This window comes from Elephas maximus, chromosome 20 (assembly GCF_024166365.1).
Source record: "Elephas maximus indicus isolate mEleMax1 chromosome 20, mEleMax1 primary haplotype, whole genome shotgun sequence".
NCBI classification, from domain to species: domain Eukaryota; kingdom Metazoa; phylum Chordata; class Mammalia; order Proboscidea; family Elephantidae; genus Elephas; species Elephas maximus.
Window position 1 is genome coordinate 60,857,025 of NC_064838.1, and position 18,181 is coordinate 60,875,205.

At 44.2% G+C, this 18,181-nt stretch overlaps 1 protein-coding gene across 7 annotated transcripts in view; it reads right to left on the bottom strand.

The window, feature by feature from the left end:
• The window catches only part of ERC2 (ELKS/RAB6-interacting/CAST family member 2), a 1,130,613-nt gene that overhangs the window by 908,581 nt on the left and 203,851 nt on the right, over positions 1 to 18,181 (bottom strand). For all 7 annotated transcript variants that reach the window (XR_007514402.1, XM_049862256.1, XM_049862252.1 and 4 more), the window contains exon 3: positions 15,563 to 15,979. Coding sequence is in view for 6 of the 7 variants with exons in the window: in XM_049862256.1 (XP_049718213.1) it covers positions 15,563 to 15,979 (417 nt within the window). In the remaining variant the exon portion in view is untranslated. The remainder of the gene's footprint in view (positions 1 to 15,562; positions 15,980 to 18,181) is intronic.

Below are 18,181 nucleotides of genomic sequence, written 5' to 3' on the forward strand. Positions count from 1 at the left end.
TGACTGAGTACATCACCGAGCATCGTGCCTTACCTCATAGGACTACTCTAAGAGTCACTGAGTACAGCACCAAGTGCTGTGCCTGTACTAAGGAAGCCTTCCATTAACAGTGGTGAGGATGAGGATGATGGATACTATGAACAGCACCAGGCAGGGCCTTCCAAAAAGAAATTTCATGAACCTTGCTCTGTCTGTGTGCTAAGTCCAGCAGCCCACAGACACACGGTGCCACAATGATTCCCCAGGAAGCTGCTGTGATTTCAGGAAACACAGACATTTTGGAGGGCTTCCTTGAATCCTCTATGCAAGAAGTAGCACCTTTCTGTCTTTGAGGCAGCAAAGCGAAGGGCCAGCACACAAAGACAGTTGCTGCTGTTTTTGTTGTTAGACACCGTCAAGGTAATTTTCAACTCACAGGAACCCCACGTGACACAGCAGAGCTGCTCCATAGGGTTTTCTAGGCTGTAATACTTATGGTAAGGAGCCCAGGTGGTATAGTGGTTAAGTGCTCAGCTGCTAACTGAAAGATCAGTGGTTCGAACCCACTAGCCATCCACAGGAGAAAGACCTAGCAATCTGGTCTCATAAAGATTACAGCCTTGGAAACCTTATGAGGCAGTTCTACTCCCTCCTATAGGGTCACTATGAGTTGGAATCAACTCGATGGCAACAGGTTTGTGATGTTTGTTTGTTTGTTGTAATATTTATGGGAGCAGATCGCCAGGTCTTTCTCTTTCATAGCTGCTGGGTGAACAGCCAAGTGCTTAACTGTTGTACCACCAATTAGCTTTTCAAAAAGTTTTCACGTCCTCCAGGGAATCTTCGGTCATCACACGTCAGGAGAGGTCCCCACTCACCACTCGCATCCTCAAATCTCCCCTCAACTCCCGCCACCCCACTACCCATAACACTTGCTTAAGAGCCATTCTAACAACACCCACTGAGGTTTCTGCCTGGCAGGTTTTTAAGGTGTCTCAAGTTTCCAGGGTGGGGCTGGCAAGGACCCAATCATTGTGCAGCATCCTGTCTTTTAAAACAACTAAAACTTGAGTCGTTAAAGCCATCTAATTCTTGACATGCATCGTTGAAGTACTGCAACAGAGACCCTTGGCAGGAACACTTCTGGGGACCCTGAAGGCACAGAGGAATACTGACATTAAGAGTCATTACTGCCGTCTGAGGCATAATCAGGTCCTGTCTTTTCCTTGCTGTCTGGAATTTGCCAGAATGACAAAGGCTTCCTCTGCCCTTTGAAAGAAATCACCTTGAAATGCTTTCCTATTGGGATGTGGATGGAAAAAGCAGCGCTTTCAAGAAGATCATTTTTCTAAATGAGGATTCATTTCCAGCACACTAAAAGTACACATAGGTTGTGATGTCCCTATTGTTAGCTGTCATCAACTCATGGCGACCCTGAGCACAACAGGGCAAGATGTTGCCCGGTCCTGTGCCACCCCCATGATCAGCTATAGATTGGACCGTTGTGATCTATATGTTTTTCATTGGCTGATGTTCAGAAGCAGATCGCCAGGCCTTTCTTCTTACTCTTAGTCTGGAAGCTCTGCTGAAACCTGTTCAGCATCATAGCAACACGCAAGCCTCCACTAACTGCTGGGTGGTGGCTGCACATGAGATGCACTGGCCAGAAATCGAACCCAGTTCAGCGAAAACTCTATGCTGAACCACCAACCACTGCTAATACCGACCTCTATCCTCCATAGGTTGTGAAAGAGCTCTCACTCCCGGGTCCAAAAAATTCAATAAAGAGGTTCTTTTAGCAACTCCTTAGATAAATATTTTGAAGGCTGGCTGGCCGAGTGATACAAAAAGGAAGCAGCAGTAATAAACCCAAAAGAAGTTAAGCTCAGAGTGGTAGCTAATCTCCATAAACAGGTTTCTGAGTGGGGGAAGTGTCTGGTGTTGATAAAGCATCTCCTGGGGAAATGACTAGTGGTCCAGCATGGGGCTCCTGGAGAATGCAGAAACTCGGCCACGTATCCCCAGGATTCTCTGCGAGGCAAGAAATTTACTCCATCGGTGACTTTTTAAAGGACGCACTAATTCATGCCGGCAGTCCAAATCCTCCCATCAAACTGCATTATGTGATTCAGCTGAGTTCAAAGATACATGCAGGATAAAGAGAAAAACTCAAGTGTAGAGACAACATTGCAGGGATCGGGGGACCAAATCCTACAGTCTGAGTTTAACATTTTAGAGTTAGGAAAAGAATGCAAAACTAGAGGTCTTGGTTACATGGGTCAAAAAATAAAGGTTTCAGTTGCATAAAAAGCCACATATGAGTTCAGATTTCTCAGTGTGTTACACAGAAATACTTGCTGCTATTTTAATATTTGCCTCTACTTGAGATTTGGTAGGACTCAGCCTGAGGCAAGGGTTTTTAATAGTAATAATAAAAATACTTACTAGCACCGAGAGCAAAGCACGTGCAGTCACAATGTTTTCAAGGAGGGAAGGAAAGGCAATTCTCAGCATCTGCACCGTATTTCCACGTGATAAAACCACCACACTCCAACATTATTCTGAAGTGTGATTGTGCTGGTGGCGTGGGGGATGAGGGTGGGAGGCATAGAGAAATATTTATTTAAAAAACAGAATGGGAGACCCAAAGGCCATTTTAAGGGAAGAAGGGAAGACAAACTTTTCTGTAAAACGGAACCGCCAATTCATAGCAAAAGTCCAGTAGTCACGAGTGAGGTTTCTGTGTCTTCTCGGAGCCATAATTATTACCTCCATAAATACTCCTGAGAATCAAACACCTTTTATTTTCACAAAGTCCTCACCTTTCCACATGGTGTCTTAGATCAATACTTCATCCTACCCCTCTCCGTTAGATTTCTTTTCCAGCCCTTATTTCTTCCGAGGGAATGAAGGAGGGAGGGAGTCTGGCCCTCTCTCTCACACACACACACACACACACACACCATGCACACACACACACACACACACCCCACTCCTGTTTCTTTTCAGCTTTGAGCCTCCCACCACCACCCTCATCTCCTTAGCACATCTGTTTCTGAGCTCAGTCCCCTGCGGTCAGCCCTGGACTCAACACGTGTCATGGTGGGGCTGCCCTTCTTCCGGAAAACAGAGCTCCATGCAAGAGGGCTAGGACAGGCTGTGTTTCCCATGGCCACAGCCAACAACCAGGTTTACCGGGACAACTGTGCCCCCCAGGGGACATCGACAATGTCTGGAAGCATTTCTGGTTGTCACAACTGGGGAGGGAGTGTGCAGCTGGCATCTTATGATGTTTAGCATCACAGAGTGCACAAGACAGCCCCTACAAAAAGAATCATCTGGCTCCAAATGTCAGTAGCACCGAGGCTGAGAAATCCTAAACTACACCAAGGACGCGAAATCCCAGTGATAGGCAGGGTTTGCTCCCAACACTAAAAATCCTCACGGGGCTGGTGACAGTCGAAAGACCACCAGAAGAGATCTGATTGCCTTGGGGACACAAAGAAGGGCAGAGAGAGGTGAGGGACAGTACACAGTCATCCTGACCAGGTCCCGGTGTTCTGAATAAGGACACTGCCGATGGGAAAAGCTAGCAACTCCGCGGCGGGCCAACAATGGCTACGTGTAAATACTTTTTAAGGTAACTTTTTATACAAAGGCAGTTTCTTTTGAGACCAATTCCTTCAAAGCAGCCACAGATTTTTTAAAGCGCTAATTCTGTAGGCCTACGTCAGCGGAGCCCTGGTGGCACAGTGGTTAAGCGTTCGGCTGCTAACCAAAAGGTCAGCAGCGAATCTACCAGCTGCTCCTTGGGGCAGTTCTACTCTGTCCTATAGGGTCTCTATGAATCGGAACCAACTCGACGGCAAGGGGTTTGGGTTTTTTTTTTGGTAAGAAATGTCAGTGGAGCCTTGGTGATGCAGTGGTTAAAAGCTTGCCTGCTAACTAAAAGGTTAGCAGTTCAAATCCACCAACCACTCCTTGAAAACCCTATGGGGCAGCTCTACGCTGTCCCATAGGGTCGCTATGAGTCAGAATCAACGCCATGGCAATGGGTTTGGTATTTGTTTTTGTTTTTTTAAGAAGTGCCAGTAGTGCCTGGGCACTCCTTTCTCATCAGGCTGTGTGCTCTGAGGCAGCTGGAGGTTTCCTGCCTCTCAGATGGGCTGTGGCCCAGAGCACTGATGTGACTGGTCCAGCATCTCAGACTGAGCTGTGATACAGCCAAGATTCAAGTGTGACCTACTAGCTCCTGGCACTGTTCCTATTTTGACAAACTGGAAACACAAAGAAGTTGCTCTCACATGCAGGCCAAGGTGGTGCAAACGGTAAATGCACTTGGCCGGAGGCTTGAGTCCATTCAGAAGTGCCTCAGAACAAAGGTCTGGTGATCTGCTTCTGAAAAAGTGGCCACTGAAGACCCTGACAAGCACAGCTCTGCTCTGACACACCTGGGGTCAGCAGGAGTCAGCACCTGCTCACTACAGGTTAAGAAGTTTCCATAAACACAGGTAGGCGATTAAAAAAAAAAGAGGAAGTCTAGGCTTTCATCAGGCATTCTGAACCCTTGCGCTTTCAATGGCAACCTCCATTTCTCCTGTACACTTTACGCTATAAAACCCCATTGCCTTCTAGTCGATCCTGACATATAGGAACCCTATAGGACACAGTAGAACTGCCCCACAGTGTTTCCAAGGAGCTGCTCGTGGATTTGAACTGCCGACCTTTTGGTTAGCAGCTGAGTTCTTAACCATTGAGCTGCCAACCAAAAAAAAAACCAAACTCATTGCCTTCTAGTCGATTTCAACTCACGGCGACCCTATAAGACAGAGTAGAACTTCCCCCATCCAAGGAGCAGCTGATGAATTCAAACTGCCGACCTTCAGTTAGCAGCCCAAGTTCTTAACCACTGTGCCACCAGGGCTCCATCACCAGGGTTCCTTATACACTACAGGTTACAGAATAACCACTCAGTGTGCTGCAAATCTGTAGGTTCAATTCATGAGTCTAAAATAATTGCAAAAGAAAAATGGGCAGAAATGACAGCAAAAAATATTGTCATTTCATTAAGGGGAAAAAAAACTCAAGAGCTAAACATGAACGTCGTAAGACTTTATGCTCTAAATATAACAAATTGCACACAGGCTTTTTACCAAACTTCTTGATTCAAAAAAATATTTACTTATCATCTTAATCAGGGGTCGGCAAACTTTTCTTAAAGGGCCAGATAGTAAATATTTTAGGCTTTGCGGGCCAAGAGGCAAAGTAGAGGATATTATACAGGTACTTACATAACCATTTCAAATGTAACCATTTAAAAAATATTAAAAAAAAAAAAACTCTTAGCTCCCAGGCCATAAAAAAACAGGTTGTCGTTTGCCAACTCCTGATGCAAATGAGTGGTAAGTATTTATAATTTATACTCTAAAGCCTCGCTCACCTTCCTTTTTCCTTTTTCCACAAGAGAAAACTACTTAAATATAATTATATTTCTCCTTTAGTAAAGAAGACTTAATCCATTCTTTATATAAGTTATAGCCACTATAACCAAAAGCCACAGCTAGTAATCACCAGCAAGCGACTGCTCAGGTTGCCCTTCAACCTACATGCGAAACTGGAAACACAGATAAAGAAGCCATTCTTACATCAGAGCCACAGTAAGTGGGGAAGTAGATTTTGCTTTACCAAATTTTAGCCAATTAAAAGAGCAATGATGGGGGAGGGGTGCCTGTTAGGAGGTCATAACTACAAGTTTAATGCCCCACAGTTCACAGGGAAGAAATCCAAAATATCCAACAAAAACTAGGTAAAAATAAAGTTGGTTTAGGAAGGCAAAGCATCTCTTTTAGGCAGTGGGATAACGGAGAAGTGAAACATTTTTAAAAGAAGACTAAGAACTTTGAACTGGACAACTGGAAACAGGGAATCCGGGGTGGAGAAGCAGAGAGTGTTGACACATTGCGAGGTTGGCAACCGATGTCACAAAACAATTTGTGAATTAACTGTTTAATGAGAAATTAATTTGCTCTGTAAACTTCCACCTAAATCACCATTAAAAAAAAAACTTTGAAGAGATGAAATGATGGAGGTCCATCCACATTTTTCTTTATTCCTTGTTCACAAAAAAATTCATCCATTCTCTAGGAATTTATGGAGGACCCAAATGTGCAGTACTATTCTTGGTATTTTAAGCAAGGACTTTCACTTCCATGAGCTATAAACATCCCTTGAAGACCTAACCCTGAACTGCCTTCTACACCATTTGCATCAAGTCAACGCTGGCTCACGGGGACCGCATGCGTTTCGGAGCAGATCTGCGTGTTGTACGGTTTGCAATGGCTGACTTTTCAGAAGTAGATCGTCAGGCCTTTCTTCTGAGGAACCTCTGGGAGAACTCAAACTTCCAACCTTTCGATTAGCAACCAAGTGCATTAACTGTCTGCAGCAGCCAGAGACTCCAAGCTGCCTTCCACATGGCTATATTTAACCTTCCCACTGCTTGCTAAGTCCACAGATTTACAGCCCTGATAAAATATAGCAAGAAATGAAATTACAGACTTTTGTATCTTTTTTCTTTTATCTTTTCTTGCATTCACAGAAGACTTGGATTCTAATCTCTGGTCTACCCTGTATCAAGCTGAAATTCCTAGCAACATCTAGAAGTTGTTAGGAACAAGGTATCTAAAGCCAGCAGATCAAAATTTGAATCCTGACTCCATCGCAACTCAATCTGAGGTGCTGGACCAGTCACATCACTGCTCTGGGCCTTGGTCTCTCCGTGTGAGAGGCAGAAAAGCCTCCAACTATCTCAGAGCACTGCTGGCAGGAATAAATGGCTCTCACCGGAAAGAGCTTAGCACAGGCTGATGAGAAAAAGTGCCTAGAAAATGTTCCATGCCATCACTGCTGAATTTCTCTGAACCTCAGGTTCCTTGCAGGGTTACCTTGCAGCATCAGAAAAGATCATTAATACAGAATGTATTTTATAAACTATAAGGCCTCTGAGACATATAGGTATTGGTTACTATTCTGACTCAAGAGAGATAGGACCTTGGTAGAGCCAAGACGGTCTCAATTTCCTGTTGCCACAGCTCATCAAAATCACTAAAGTATCCACACCAATCAGCACGTGGAATGTATTCTCCATGTTGCTGTGTGACCTCGTGTCAATTCCGACTCATCGCGACCTTACAGGACAGAGTATAGCTGCCCAGTAGAGTTTCCTAGGTTGTAATCTTTATGGGAGCAGATCACCAGGTCTTTTCTCCTGTGGACCCGCTGGCTGGGTTCGAACCACCAACCCTTCCATTAGCAGTGAAGTGCTTAACCGTTGCGCCACCAGGGCTCCTTATTTTCTCACTGCCGAGGTTTAATTTGTCGTGCACTGTTTTTTCAATGAGTTATGTCAAATACCAAAAGAAAATTTTCCAAAGAGCAGCCACATCTGGGGTAAAGCAGGAGGATGAGGAGGATGAGGACAGTCACCAGAGTCTCTCCCAGCATGACCTCCTGACATTCTGTCCCCCTCCCTCTCAGCCTTCCCAGCTCTGACACTTTCTATTCTCAGCAGGTTCCAAATTGTCTTCTGCCTAATGGCTCCCTGGGGCTTCCCCCATCTCTGTTACTGCAGAAAGCAGGCAATTACACTCATTAAAATCAATATGGGGTAAAACCTGAACCATTCCAGATTAGCACGAGTGTTCAAACTTTAAAGAATGCTTTACAATTTTTTTTTTTTTACTATTTAGAGATAAGACAAATGGTGCTGAACAGAAACGAACACATTCCCTGTGTCATCAGAAACACGAGGGTAAAATGATCAAATCTTGCTTTCAGATTTGTGGTCGATCAGGGCTCCAGAGAGAGCACTTCTCTTCAAAGATGCTTTGCTGGTATGCATCCTGCACAGAGTGCTCATAGAAGACGGAGCTCAGTGAGAACAAAGAGAATCTGCATCAACTTGGCATCAGTGGGCGAAAATCCCATGTAATCTAAGAGATGCCATATTCCAAACTAAACACTTACTGAGAAAAGAGGCGGGAAGGAGAAGCACACAGTTCCTAGGTCTCTTCCCACGGTACTGGTAAAAGTAAATGACAAGGCAGGCCTTAGAACAATCTCACACACTGGGGGTTTGGTGGCCACGAATGACTAGGCATGCATGAAAAAACAAGTGACCTATAGTGAGAAATGCCTTATGCACTTAAGGAGAACTTCACGATCATTTCCTCACTCACATTCTCAACCTTGGTGGGACAGTTCCCCAGGATTTCATTAAACTCAACATGTCCAAGGTCTTGCCTCAACTCCAGCCCTTCCAACTGAGGAATCTCACCTGCCCACTGTCCCACCACCTGCCCACGCCTAGGCCCACTGCCCTGATCAGGTTTCATAGTCTGTTCCTCTCTGCTCTCAGCACTCAGCTCCGAACTTGCCAAGCCCTCCTGCGGGTGGAGTCCCTGGGTGGTACAGTTAACACACTCAGCTGCTAATCAAAGGCTGGAGGTTTGAGTTAGTTCACCCAGAAGTGTCTTAGAAGAAATGCGTGGTGATCACTCCCAAAAAAATCCACCACTGAAAACCCTAGGGAACACAGCTCTACTCTGACGCACAGGGGGTCACCTCAACGGCAGCTGGTTTTTTGGTTGCCTGCAGGTAGAGATGACCTTTTCCCTTCAACTTCTGCAGTCGCCGCCCAGATTCAGACCCTTCATTACCTGAACAGTCACAGAACATGCCTAACTTATCCCCATGCCTGTGGTCTCTCCCCTCCAATGCACTACCAATTAGCCATCCTCTGGTCGTGCCGTTCTTCAGGACAGGTGCCTTCAAAGATTTCCAGAGCCTACCTAGCAAAGGCCAGTCCCCTGTGTCAGACCCCTCAGTGGTCTGACACCGAACGACCTATGCAGCTTTATTTCCTTCACCTCCCAACAGCTACTCTAAACTCACTGTGTCCCACACCTGCTGTGGTTCCCAGGTGCCTTAGTTTCCTAGGGTCACCATAACAAAATATGACAAACTAGGTATCTTAAACAAGGCCCGGTGGTGCAGGGGTTAAGAGCTCTGCTGCTAACCAAAAGGTGGTCAGTTAGAATCCACCAACCGCTCCTTGGAAACTCTATGGGGCAGTACTACTCTGTCCTATAGGGTCGCTATGATTTGGAATCGACTCGATGGCAACAGATTTAGTTATTTTTGGTTTGGGTTCTAGAGGCTAAAAGTTTGAAATCAGGGCATCGGTAGGGTTGGTTCCCTCTGAGGGCTCTGAGGGAGAATCTGTTCCATGCCTGTCTCCCAGCTCCTGGTGATGGTTGGGAATCCTTGGCATTCCTTGGTGTCTTAGTTATTTAGTGCTGCTATAATGGAAACCCTGGTGGAATGGTGGTTAAGTGCTATGGCTGCTAACCAAAAGGTCGGCAGTTCGAATCTACTAGGTGCTCCTTGGGAACTCTATGCCCCATAGAAGGTTTGATTTTTTTGGTTTTATAACAGAAATACCACAAGTACATGGCTTTAATAAACAAATTTATTCTCTCACAGTTTAGGAAGCTAGAAATACAAATTCTGAGGGCTGGCTGGAGGGGAAGGCTTTCTCTCTCTCTCTGCTGGCTCTGGGGGAAGGTCCTTGTAATTAATCTTCCCCTAGTCTAGGAGCTTCTCAGTGCAGGTACCCCAAGTCCAAAGGATGTGCTCTACTCCCGGCACTTCTTTCTTGGTGGCATGAGGTCCCTCTCCTCTCTTCTCAGTTCTCTCTTTTATATCTCGAAAGAGATTGAGTCAACATATAACCTAATCCTGCAGATTGAGTCCTGTCTCATTAACATAACTGCCTCTAATCCTACCTCTCTGTTTGTGGCTCTTCTCATCTTTTTACAAGGACACCAGTCATATTGGATTAGGACCCACCCTACGCCAGTATGACCTCATGTTAACTCATTACATCCGCAAAACCTCATTTTCCAAATAAGGTCATATTCACAGGCTTGAACATATCTTTTTGGGGGACACAAATGAACCCATATCACCACCCCATGGATTGACTCACTCCGTATCTTCTCCCAACCATGGTTCCCTACCATCCCCATGTGCTGAGATTCTCCCTGTCTGAAGACCAGCTCTGCCATGGAGGAAGCGGTCATCAGCCCTCCTGCCTCCTAGCTGTGCAGCGTTTTAGTACTGCTTGAGGTTCACAGCTACCACCCTAGGAAGCAGGAGAGTGCAGTGGTGATGAGGGCAGACACTGGAGTCACACTGGAAGGTTCAGATGGTGGCTCCAGCACTTGCTATGTGTGGTTAAGGACAATTACTTACCTCTGTGTGCCTCAGTTTCCTTACTTGAGTAATGGGGATGATGATGATGTATTCACGTAGTACTGCACCTGGCACAGAATAAGCCTCAGTAACTGTGAGTTGTTTCTCTTACTGCCCACCTGAACCTCTGAATGAGACCACTAGCTTCCCAAAGGCACTCTACGGCACCCTGCATATAGATACTCAACACGTGTCCAACAATGTCCAACACATTTTTTTTTTTTTAATCAAAGGAGAATTCCAGTTAAGGTTACTCTGGAACCTCCTGATCCACTATGTCCGTTGCCATCAAGTCGGTTCCGACTTGTAGCGACCCTCCAGGACAGAGTAGAATTGACCCATCGGGTTTCCAAGGAGCAGCTGGTGGATTCCAACTGCTGACCTTTTGGTTTGCAGCTGAGCTGTTAGCTACTGCATCACCAGTGCTCCCTACTCCACTACAGACACAGAGTAAGACAGGGAAAACATAAAAGAACATGGAGCTTATGCAATCCTTAGGCAACTTTCCAATTTTAGCAAAATAAACCACAGAGCATTCTCTAGGTATTTTAAAACCATTTTTTCACTCACTGAAATATATTCTGAGCACCTACCAAGAGTAGCTGAGGCCTGGGAATAATGAGGGAATGTACTGATCAATTAAGACCACCAGTAGATTTCCACTCATGGTGACCCCATGTGCATCAGGGTAAAACTGCACTCCATTGAGTTCTCAATGGCTGGTTTTTCAGAAGTAGATTGCCAGGCCTTTCTTCCAAGGGGCCTCTGGATGGATTTGAACCACTAACCTTTCAGTTAGTAAGTCAGAGAAACCCATTGCCATCGAGTCGAGTGCTACCCATAGCGACTCTATAAGACAGAGCAAAACCGTCCCAGAGGGTTTCCAAGGCTGTAATCTTTATGGAATCAGATGGCCACATCTTTCCCTTACAGAGACGCTGATGGATTTGAACCACAGACCTTTCACTTAGCAGTCAAGCATTTACCCACTTGTACTATCCGGGACTTTCTGATCAAGTAAGAAACTTACTATATTAAAATAGGGAGAAATCGTTAGGTTCTGTAATAAGTATAGGAAACAACCCTTGTAAAACATCATGTATGTAAAAAGTTATGGTTATATGGTCACTTGTGCTTGGGAATAATTTTTGTGATACACTTCGTTGACAGAAATAGAATGCATCGGATCTATAGAGTCAGAATTAGAAACGCCAGCATCTGCAAAATCATGGCTGGGCTCTGTCAGCAGAGTTGGAAGCAAGCATGTGCTAAAAAGAAAGAGGCCATATGGTTTTCAGAGAAGGGGGCCAGGGTGAAGTTTAGAAGTTTGGGCAGGGATTCTATGGGGGAGATTTGAGCTGTCAGTAAAAAGTCTATGAGCTCGAGAACTTCTAGGTCACGTCCTTTTCTTGGTGGATCCCCCAGTGGCCTGAGGACAGCCTAGAGACCAAGAATTCGTGTGGCCTTGCCCTCTTCCCTGCCAGTCCACAGCACAGAGGGAAAGACCAGACCCCAGTCTCCTGGGGGCTTTGCTAGCTTGGGGAGTAGTAACTGTAGCTCCCACTGATTTGAGTGCCCATTTGCCCCTGCTACCAAGGGAAGTCACTTTGCCCAAAGAGAGAAGCCGAAAAGATCAACAGGCATAACAGCAGAACATATATCCCTTCCCTTCAGGCATCTTACAGTCAATGAGTCCCAAGACCCCCAACTGTCTTTTACAGAACCAGCCAAGAAAAATACTAAGGAGAGGTTGAGTACCAGAGAATCCTGGTATATAGACTCATTTTTCTTTAATGAGATCAGTAACGTTTTGGATACTGAACTACTAAACCTTTCTACAGAACAGTATGTTCTCTGCAGAAAAAGCTAGAGAACAATGTAAACTCTTACCACATCGAACAATGTCTTATCAAATCAGTCTGTATCTAAATGCATCAGATGCCTCTAGCGAGTAATGCTGAGTTTCAGCCAACTCTTAGGCTCACATTTGCACATCAGTTGTAGTTCCTGGGCAATGGTTTTGGTCTTCCAACCAAGTTGAGATCATAACCCTTTTGTTGTTGTATTTCCTGCCAGGCAGAGAAGCGGCTTCACTCTCATCCTTTCCCAGACCACCAAGAGATAATAAGACGCTAAAGCAACCCAACCCAACCCATGTGCAGCTCCCGCCAACTTCCTGTCTCCCAAAGCAATGAGCTAAACAAGGCTAGAGTTCCAAAAGGTGGGGTCTATGTGAGGTCCAGCACCTCTGCCTGAGAACGAATCATGAAGTCGCTAGCAGTCCATCCGCCCCGACCTGGTCAAACTGTGCATAATCAAAAAGAGATCACTGAACTTAAACCTTCAGGTACATTTTAAATCCTGTTTTAGATTCATTTAAATTAACAGAGGTCAGGTAACTTCTTTATTCAAGCTGTGTTATTCTTAATGATTTAATACCAAAAGCAGCCAGCCAGATTTTTCCACTAAAAAAAAAACTTTAAAAATACTCTGGCGGAAGAACATTCTAAAAATCAGCAGAGATATGGAAATAGCTTACAATAAACTCTGCCTCACAGAATAACTAATGAAGGAAATTACCCAGTCATCTGGCTATGGGAAACAACTATTTGTATATTATTACATATTTTATAGGTCGCAAATTAAAAGCACAATTTTTATTTCCTGGAATAGCATCTTTCCAAAGTATATTACAAAGAACATCAGTGTGTCAAGAGAAAAGTGAGTTCAGTAAGTCTGAGAAGCTCTCCTTTCTTGGAAATGGAAAAAGTACATTTATTTATATATTATAAAGCCCAAAGGTCCTGCAGTAAGCTCTGTGGAGCCCCTAGTTTACTTGGCCCTGAAGCCCTTTTTCTCTCATAACACATATCAAAAGGAACCTAGTGGCACAACGGTGAAGCACTTAACTGCTAACTGAAAGGTCAGCAGTTCAAATCTACCAGCTGCTCCATGGGAGAAAAGACCTGGCAATCTGCTTCCGTAAAGATTACAGACTTGGAAACTCGATGGTGAGTTCTACTCTGTCCTATGGGGTCGCTATTGGTTGGAATTAACTCAACGGCACACAACAACAACAAATATCAACATCCCATACAATGCTATTCTATAGAGCACAGCTGGAGAAGAGCTTTTCTAGAAGGACATAATGAAATGGTTCAGAGCTCAGACCCTGGAGTCAGCCTGATTCAATCCCCAGCTTCATCACTTGCTCACTGTGTGACATCAGACAGCCTTCTTAATGGCACTGTTCCTAAATAAAGCAGCAGCTTTTTGCAATAATAATCATCTTCTACCAATCACAGTTTTGAAATAACCAAAATTTCAAAATCTACAGTCACTCTACACACAAGTGACAACATACCAGTAATCATTACTCTTCTTCCATAAACTAGATTAAAGGGCTATGGATTACAGCAGGCAGAGGATCAATTTCTGCCCCACTGTGTGTTATCTATTGCTGTATAACAAAGTACTCCAAAATGTAGCATCTAAAACAACACACACACATTATCTCACAGTTTCTTGGATCAGCTTAACGAGGTCCTCTGCTTCATGATCTCAAAGAAGTCTGCAATCAGGATGTCATCCCAGGACCTGCCATCCCATCTGAAGGCTCAGTTGGGGAAGGATCCACTTCTAAGCTCACTAAGTGGTTGCTGGAAGTATTCAGTTGCTTGTGGACTGGTGGACCAAAGGCCTCAGTTCCTCGCTGCCTGTTGGCTGGAGACTGCCCTCAGTTCCTTGCCATGTGGGCCTCTCCCACATGGCAGCTTCCTTCATCAAAGCATCCAAGCTGAGAATGCAACAGAGTCTTCCAGCAAAGCAGAAGCCACAATCCTATGTAACCTAATCATGGAAGTCACATTGCATCACCATTGCCTTATTCTGTTGGTTAGAAGCAAGTCAATGGGTACAAACCACACTCAGTGGGAGGGGATTACACAAGGACATGAATAACAGGAAGAATGATCATTGGGAACCATCTTAGAAGGGTGCCCACAATATTCACCCTCTTGGAGCATGGACGGGAAGACCAGGCCCACCAAAATATTTCTTTAAATACCTCAATATGAAACTAAGCCATGTAATTGCCTGAGCATGTTGTCAAGGTCTCATGGAAGCAAAGCAAGAAAAAATAAGTGAGAAGGGCATTAAAGTTTGAAGACACTAAAGGTTGTTGAAATGTTCTAAGCAAATACAACTGACATCACAGAAAATTCTTGGGAACATTTCCATTAGCAAGTCCCAACATGGGAAGTCATGTTTTCAAAACTAGTGACCCAAAATAAAGGCTGCCTATCTATTTTTTTTTTTATCTGAACAAATATTTAATGCCAAGAAATCTAATTTGGTCTAAAAGCAAATAGATTTTGTAATTTTTCATTTATTGCCACGGAATAGTTTGAAAATATATCTAATGCCATCTTAACGCTTACTATTTATTTTCTGTGAGATCTATGTCTTCCCTCAGCAGTTTCACCTACATGGTACTTGTGAGATCCATAACCACCACAGTGCCAAGGGACTGCTGCAAAATTTTCAAACCTTGGCTTCCACCCACATTTTTTCTAAGCTCTACCCAACCACATATTCTTAGACATCTGGGAGTCCCAATGTGCCATGGTGGTAGGAGCCCAGGGATGCCACTTCTGAAGGACTTACCTCAGGTTCAAATAATTTAACCTACTGTGTATAAAAAAAAATGCACACTTAGAAAACCTGGGACACTCAGTTCTACAGTAATGCAAACACAGATTATCCTAAACAAAAACATTCAAATTTCATCACACGGTTCCTTCTTCTGCGCATTTGCCCTTCTTTCCAAAAGCATACGTGAGCTCTACCTCCTGCAAACCCTGCCCCCAGCTCAGCTGTGAAGATATTTAGGCCCACTGTTTTGCTAACAGCCTATTCATTTTGTTCCTTTAGGGGGAAAGTAGCTGATAAACAGCTAGAAATTAAACTGCACCTTACTTAAAAGCTCCATCTGGGGGAAAGCAACTGTAGACAGCTTAGAGTTGACCTGTGCAGCACACACTTGGATTCTGTATACGTGTCGAATACTGATGAAACATACGTGTGGTGAGAAAAGAAAAAAATGCAATATTCCAGTTTACAGGGGATTAGCAGACAGGAGGATTATGAAACAGATACCGAAGGGGATTTTCTTAAGGCTGGACATAGCGCCCAACTGGTAAAAATATCCTGATAACCTATTTGAACATTAAGAAAAATGGCTTTGGGGAAACAGACTGAATGTGCTTACCTCTCTGAGATGTATGTTTTCCTTCTCCTTCTGGTCTAAAATCACTTCTAAGTGGCTGACCTGAGACTCAGCCTCAGCCATCCGCCGTGTCCGTTCATTGTCATCCTCAAGGCTTTTGGACGGCAAACCTTTACTTTGCAGCATCTCCAGAAGCTTTTTAATCGACTCATCCCGGGCATTGAGGGTCTGTTTCTGCGTTTCGATCCTCAGCTCCATTTCCTCCAGTGTCTTCCTCAACAGGAACAGCTCCTTGGCCTGTCTGTCGTGCTCGGCTTGGAGCCGCCGGAAGTTCTCCTCCGTCAGCTCGATGGTGAAGTGCTCAGCCCCTCGGTTGCCACTCTCTTGCTGCAGGAGGTGGTTGAGGTCTCTCTGGGTTCGCAGCTCATCCTGAAGGGCCTGGATTGTCAGCTGCAGGTGCTGCAATGAGAAAGACGAAGCAGGAGAGGAGAAAGAAGGGAGACAAAGTCAATCCCATTGCCGAGGGCTATTTGCTGCCACCACACCATGAACATGAGATGTTAATCATGAGGTCCCGAGGGCCAGGCAGGAAGTCCTCCACGGTGACTTCAGAAGCACAGGACAGCACAAGGAGAAGGGGAATTAATTCAATGATGCTTTCCAAATGTCTTAAGAGAAATGGACACATACACAGAAACAGGAGATTAGTGTTAGCCACAAGGGAAACGATTCATCTACAGAGTTTTAATTTAGGAAGTGGAAAGGGTTAGAGGGAAACTTTCACACGCACACCTTCTTTCTGCCCACAACGCTCCAGACTCAGCATTCCTTGTTTCCTAAGGTGTTCTCAGTTCCACTATCCATTATTTTCCGTGATAAATGCATGTCCGTTTAAAAATGCAAATAACAGCATCCACTACAAGTAGACACAAAAAAGGACTTCATTTTTTTTTTTAACAAATAAAGCTAGGAACAGGTTTAGTAAACAGGATTACTGCATCTGCAAGCAAAAGGGAACAAAGGCAGACACAATGGACACACTCAAACACAGGAGGAGGTGGAGCTGTGCAGAGCAAAACAAAGGAACTGCAAAGAGTGGACAAACCTTGGTTCTCCTGGCATCCAGTAACTGAACAGCATGGGAAATGGAAACAAAAAAATGAAGCAAAAAATCAACACAAAGAAAAGTCCAGTGCAAGCAAAGGATATTTAACAGAACAAACTTAATCAACATAAAGTACCTTCACAGAAAATAAAAGAAAAACAATTTCTTCTTATTCTGCAAAGGCTCGTAAGCCACACAGTCTATAGCATCAATGTTCAATACATGTGAACAAAAGAAAACCAAGTAGGAGGTTTATTCCACCTTCTGTTTTCCTAAATCTCACTGATCCAGGAGCCCAAAGTCTTGGATATATTTCCAGGGAGGAAAGCACAATACTCCAGAAGCACCCACATATTATTCCAGGCCCCTATTTTAACTCAAATCAGAGTGAAAGTACTAGTGAAACAAAGCAGTCACCAGTTGGAAGAAGAGAAACCCTTGTGTGAAGATGGTGAGTTCTACCACACCTGCCCCACAGGGCTGGCCCCAGGTTGGCAGAGCAGGCAGCCATAAGCCTGAAGGCAGTTTTGTCCTAAGAACAAACCAGGGGGTTCCCACACACCAATCACTCATTCACTCACCAAACATAACAGCTGTGTTTGAATGTGTTTGGTCTGTGGAGCAGACATGGTGCTCAGCACTGACACAGAGCTTGCCTGCAGGGAACTCTAGTAGTCTAGGGCATGATGAAATCTTTCTGAATTACTATAGCTGACTCCCAGAGGTGTTGAGGTCTTTCTGAGTGTGGCCTAAACAAACACCCAGATTACATTCTCTGTGTGTATGTGCTTTATCTTCCCATCTAGAACGTCCATGAGGAAATCTCTAGAATGCAGGGAACGAGTACTCTCTCCTCTGTGTGCCATGGTACCACCCACAGTGCTGAATGCAGAGTAGTAACTGGTATGGGTTGAATGATGGAGACTATGAATTTTTATTTTTATAAAAGCTTTATGGAGATATAATTCACATACCATATAATTCATCCCTGTAAAAGATAAAATTCAATGGTTTTTAGTATATTCACAAAGTTGTGTAACTATCAATTTTAGAAAATTCACATCACCCCATAAAGAAACCCTCAACTCATTAGTAGTCGCTCTCTCTTCTTCCCAACCCCAGTCCTAGGCAACCACTAATCTACTTTCTGCCTCTACTATGGACGTCCCATATAAATAGAATCATACAACATGTGATCTTCTGTGTCTGGCTTCTTTCACTTAGATTAATGTTTCAAAGTGCATCCATGTTGTAGCATGGATCAATACCTCATTCCTTTTTATGGCTGAAAGATATCCCATTGTATGGATATACCATATTTTGTTTATTCATTCATCAGTTGATGGGCATTTGGGTTGCTTTCACTTTTTGACCATTATAAAGAATGGTGCTATGGACATTTACGTGCAAGCTTTTGTGTGGGCGTATGTTTTCATTTCTTTTGGATCTATAGCTAGAAGTAGAATTGCTGGGTCATATGGTAAGTCTACCTTTAATCTTTTGAGGAACTATCTGACTGTTTTTTACAAAGCATTTTAGGAACAAATCACAAGACA